Source organism: Hyalella azteca, unplaced genomic scaffold, assembly GCF_000764305.2.
Source record: "Hyalella azteca isolate HAZT.00-mixed unplaced genomic scaffold, Hazt_2.0.2 contig2099, whole genome shotgun sequence".
Lineage (NCBI taxonomy): Eukaryota > Metazoa > Arthropoda > Malacostraca > Amphipoda > Hyalellidae > Hyalella > Hyalella azteca.
The window spans coordinates 630,062-636,061 of NW_025932386.1; the positions used below are offsets into that span (position 1 = coordinate 630,062).

Here is a 6,000-nt window from a genome sequence, read left to right on the forward strand (position 1 = left end):
TCGTTCAATTTCCATCCGCTTTAAGCTATCTTTGCGACAGTGCAGTCGAATCAAGATCAAATTTGTTACTGTCATAGGAAAGGAGGAGCGTAGATATACTCACTGGTTGAAGTATGAAAATCAATGTCAAGGAATCACAGCGGCTAGTTGAACCACGGCCAAAAGAATTTAAGATTTACTATTTTAATGTACGATTGGGTCTTAGTGACCAAGTCCCTCAAACGAAAACACCCGCGACCCATCAACTGAAAATGTCGTGTGCCCGAATTCATGAGAATCAATCCAGCCATAATGCCTTTGTTGTGATCATGCTAGTTACCCAGGAATAAACATAGATACCTGAGCAATTCATCACATTTCAACTCGTAGCGACAGTATTTAAATATGGAATAGTAGTTCCTATTAGTAAACTATAGAAAGGTCAACTAGGTAACTGAAGTTTTGAAATTACTTAGCCCAATTTTATACTTCGTGCTCGCACGAGAACATCAACAACGCATTTAGTTTGTTAAGGATTTGAATTGTGCATCTATCATCTTGGTTTAGGTTTCGGACTTCTGGAGTCATTGCAGTTGCTGCATTACCAGGAGTTCAACACGTAATCTTGCGAACAAAAAATGAATTAAATTGTTAAGTTTTTATTAGCAACCACCTAAAGCGATAAACTTGATAATAAAAGTATGCGTTGAGTCTCAGACTAACATTTAAACTTCAGTGGACAACTGAAGATCGTTTCCAAAGACCCAGTTTCAAGAAGGTGTTAAAATCCACCTTTAAGTGCATTTGCCAAACATCCTGATCTTATGCATACGCATGATTCCACAAAACGTCGGAATAAAAAACAAATGATTGAATATAGTTTTTTAGAAATTTCAAGTTTCTCTAATGCAAACACAAGACTTAGTTTCACAAAATAAAATCTTCTGTACTTGATGTAAGTTATTTGACTGCAAAAAGGCTGACTTGCAAAGTACTTATAGCTCGTTTTATTTAGAATACACGGACATCATGATCGAAACTAACTAATGTTGTAAATGTCTGTGCAATTAATAATTATTAATACAAGGACATCAGTCAACCACATTCGTGTAACACGCAATTGACATGGCCGGCAGGTTTCTCAAAAACCCAATAGCAACATTCAAATTTTAGTGATAATATCGAACTTTTGTAAGTACTCGCAATGAAATGACATTCTAAAAAATAGGTCTTGAAAACAATTCTCTAGTTTCCCACTGAAAGGGATATAAAGAATGAGCGAGCGAGATATTTAGGCAGGTTCGCCGTCAGCAACAATGTTCTTCATGTCTTTAATGCCGTCTTTGTTGACACAGCGCACGCGGAACTTGGGCAGGTTGGCCAGGAACCTGCGCTTGATTTCAGCCGTGCACTTCACCAGCAGACCGTATGCCTCCTCCTCTGACATATCTGCGTGATGATATACACAATTTAGTTTCAGGATAGAGGTGAAAAAAATTACCTGGTATATATTATTATTCATGTTTATAAGTTAAAAAAATGTATGGGAAAAATTATTGCAGGGTCTGAAAACCGAAATAAACTCTTAAATTATTCCATCTTATTTCACACTTATTGGTTAAACATATTTCATCAGCATCTGATTAATGACTACAGTATGTTTGAGTTGCAACGCTAGAGTGCTCATTTAACGTGCAAGTACCGGTACGTAGACACAAAAGACGCACACACACTTAGTGCAGAATTATTAGATTTGTTATAAGAATTTGACAATAAAATGAAGAAGCCTATGATGTTTATTTCTCCTGTTTAAAAATATTAGATTGAACAAGAAGGTTTATGTTTACCAGTAGGAGTAATAAAAAGAAAAAAATCCACATGAAGAGCTCTATTCTAGCATCCTAGGTAATGAATGTATGAAGCACCATGTATAAAACTGGAAAAATAAAAGTTGGTGATACATAATCAACTTCTGAGTAGCCAAAGCAAAATTAAGATCAAGATACCTGTGTGCCAATACAGAAAATAATCAACGCACAAAATAAAGAGTAAAACACAGAGATTTTGAACATGACAATGGGTATTATGAATAAAACATACATTGTAAATATTGAGGAGAGTCTTCAGTGAAAGTTAACAGAATATATATTTATTCACTTACTCTGAAAACATATGTATTTAATTCAATTCAACAAATGAAATGTTAATTGCAAAAAAATTACCTTGTTCATCTTATACATAAATTCAAATTAGAACTTTGAAGATAGTGCAATGAGAACAACGTATGTTTACACAATTGCAAAAGGCTTGATTACTCACCAGGTCTGTATTCTCTGTCCATAACAGATAGAGTGAACCAGCCACCATAACCAAAGGCATAATAGTTGACTGGGATGGAAGCAGCCAAGTAGTCCATGTAGTATAGCTCCGCAGTCTGCTGGTCAGGATCATAGCCCCCCAGTAGCAAGTTCACCATGTATGGCTCCTGTTGAGATGGAGCCTTGCATTATTATTGTAGTAGTGACAGCATAACCTTGCACTGCACTGCCACCATGTGTGCTTGTTGTTAAATGAAAAAAAAAAACAGATGTCAATTAACATGAAGAAATAAAGTGACACAATGTGTAAACATTCCCATAATTTCCAAACATCAGGGCCTGGATCATTAAAATGTTTGGTAGTTTTTATGACTGGATATAGTACCCATTACTTGATAACTTGGTCGACTTGTGACTCAGTTAGGAATGATTTTTTTATATTTATAACAGATAATCCATAGCCAAGAGCCATAAATGAATCCATAACAGATGCTGGCTCTTGCTATGGTCCCTATGGATTCATTTATATATACTTCAAACTATATCTTCATAACATTATATGTCCAATCAAGAACAAAGAATTAATAACCTATTGAACAAAATCAATTTCTCAATGGAACAATTCATCTCAGAATGTAGGTACCTTGTACTGACCTTATATTCTACCTAAATGAACGATTTATTGGTCAATATTACTGGAATATCATTGAGAACAGACCCAAATTAGCTCACTATCACAAAAATGACAGAATAACAACATTGCTTCAAGAAAACTTAAACAGGCTTAAATACAGCTAATCTCATACTGACTCTGGAGCGCAAGTGTGTGGCCAGCGTGTTGCGTGTGAAGTGCACAGCCGCAGAGGGAGGAAGCTCGTAACCATTTCTCATCTTGTAAAGCTGTACATTCTTCTCAATGTATTCACTGAACTGGGTGGTATCACCACTCTCTCCACTCACAGCCATCAGGAGGTGGGATGACAATTTCTGCATCTTGTCAGCATCTGGCCATAAAAATACATGTACATGTAAAAAATTAATGTAATACACTGATATATATAATTGAGCACAAAAAAGGTCATACACAATTATATTGCAACAAAAATGAATTCTTAGAATAAGAAATAAACAATCTTCAACGTAGAAGTTTCTTTTTTCCCTCTTTGGGCGTTTCTATCCCAAAAGCACGGAAAAAATCCTAGTATCACCAATGTGATGATTGTCATCACCAATTAGAACATTGGCACATTGCCACAACTGGAAGTGATGAGGCAGTTATATAAATATATACACGTTTCAAACAATATAATTTTTGTAAACGGAATAACAACAAATTCCCTACAAATTCTACACACCGCCTTTGTGGACCATGATGCTCTGCAGGCATGACATGTCAGTCGCCATGATAACAAAATCCTTGAACTTTATTCCTGAAAAAGAGATAAATAAATTTAGTAACAACATCCAAATGTTACAAATTTGGCTTCATGTATATCTATAATCAAAATTCATGTAAATTTTGACAAAATAACAAGAAAGACACAATTTTAAAACAATTTTTTAGAAGCACAAAATTTTTGTATACTTTTTAATAGAATAATTGATATTTAATATTCTTGGAATAATAAAATTTTTTGATGTATTAAATTATTGTAAAAGATTTGATGCATAATATCTACTATTATCTAGTCATATTTATAATCTTTTAAATTTCTGCTCAACCATTTTTTAACCTACCTAATACTTGGATTCAATGCGCTATGCATTGAAATGATTGAATCCAAGGTGACACCTATCATCCTATGCTCAAGCAGCTCAAGGTGTCAGTTTCAAGTACTAGGAGAGTTTAATTCCTCTATTAACTAAATAAGTAAAAACTTTCTGATCTTGCACAGTTGCACTTGCAGTGCCAATAGTACCTAGTAGCCTCCTGAGGAGGCCCTCCTGCAGCAGTCTCCAGCAGAGCAAGTGACTTAGCAAGTTAGCCTAGCAGAAATAGGCCTAGGCTACTCAATCTATTTTCAATGCATTAAGCATTATGCAATAACTGATCATCCATTCCTGTAAAATAATTCCACACAAATAGCAATGCTTTAAATGCTATTCAATAGGCTATTGTAATAAAAGTTATCCTGAAGTTTTGAACAATTGACAAAATGCACCAAAGCCAAAGGAGGTGAAGCTCAATCCATTTACATTACACTGATTACACATTGAATTAATTAATCACATTGAATAGCCTAATTCACTTACCAATTAAGCATTCCAAACTCATTTTGTAGAAGGGTGGTTTTCAACTTCACCAGCGAGCGTTGATTTGTGAATCTTCGTTTACGGCGTTGAATGCCTCTCCGTTTAAGTTTGTAGTGATTTAACTTTTTTACGGCGGTAAATAATGAGCGATTTTTCGAGTGTCACCGGCTACCGTTCAAACTGGTTTTGTGCACCAGACTGCACCTCTATGATTGTTAAAAAATTCTATGCTCCGACAACTCAAGAATTTGATGTGATTCATATTTTAATTAGCATCAATATCTTCCAATCTCAAAATTGTTGTATCGTTTTCAAATTCGTAGCATAAAATATCATGGTACTGTTAAATGCGTTCAATGATCAAGAGCAATATCATATAAAAAAGTGAGTTCCAGTAGTTAGAAGCATGGTTGAATTAATACAAGGTTGACCCACGCGCAGCTGCTCTTTGCGGATGTCGTTTATTGTTCCGACTGTGACGTCACCGTGGGCCCAAAATGTAAATACTGTCGCGAAAGACGTTGTTTTTGTGCCGATTTTGAGCTCAATTTAAAAAAAATTGCCCTCCTTAAAATCGTTATAAAAATCCCAGTAGCTTCAGCTAGTCTGTCTCTAAGTATATAGGGCTTATTGAGCAATTCGGTCGTGTAAAACAAATAAATTCGAAACAAACAAACAGGGCCAACTTGCTGAGAGGCCGTAATCGGCAAGGAGTTCCTGTCCGATCATTCAGAAGATGACCATAAAAAATGAAGCTCTCTCCTCAACGAATCCCGCTTATATCAAGTGAGTTGATGTCTAATTATCTCTGATTAATTATGTCAGTTTTAGAGGTCAATTTTTTTTAATATCATTTCAAATATGGCACAAAAACAACGTGTTGATCTCCACTGTTTACATTTTTGGCCCACGTTGACGTCACACGAGACATGCGCAGAACGGCGAAAAAATCGTCGTCGCCGTGGGTCAACCTTGTATTAATTCAACCATGGTTAGAAGAATTATATATTTCCCATTATTTTATTTCTAAATTTAAATTTAATGCTAACGAAGCTAATTCAAAAAGGACTTCGGTTTACGGGCACAAAAGTGTCCAGTTCCTCGACACGCCTCTTCGGATCCAGCATAAACTATGTATTACAGATAATGAATATATTTTGTTATGTTAGAGTGCATCAACAAATGCCAAATTATTTGAAATATTTTTATAATATGAAAAGATTTACTTATCAATATCCATAATTTCAACTGGAACTCGGCTATTGAACGGTGAAGACTCGTACCTACATTGCTGCATTGCATTGCGTCATTGCCAGTAGCCACTGTCCAGTGGTAACTGTCTTATGTAGAATGATGAGCATCGTATCTCAAGAATGATGAATCAAGAATGATGAAACGGATAATGTAAGAAAGTCTTTATATTAATTTATAGTCTAAAATTTATCTTATA

The 6,000-nt window shown here is 35.2% G+C and overlaps 1 protein-coding gene across 1 annotated transcript; it reads right to left on the reverse strand.

Annotated features, from left to right (window-relative positions):
* Positions 1–447: 447 nt before the first annotated feature.
* On the reverse strand, positions 448–4,747 carry LOC108678167 (proteasome subunit beta type-2). Its single transcript, XM_018166519.2, has 5 exons — positions 4,551–4,747; positions 3,653–3,727; positions 3,108–3,301; positions 2,299–2,464; positions 448–1,428 (listed from the first exon to the last, which is right to left on the reverse strand). The coding sequence occupies exons 1-5, from the start codon at positions 4,570–4,572 to the stop codon at positions 1,271–1,273; spliced, it is 615 nt and encodes a 204-aa protein (XP_018022008.1). The 5' UTR covers positions 4,573–4,747; the 3' UTR covers positions 448–1,270.
* Between the last annotated feature and the right edge of the window lie 1,253 nt (positions 4,748–6,000).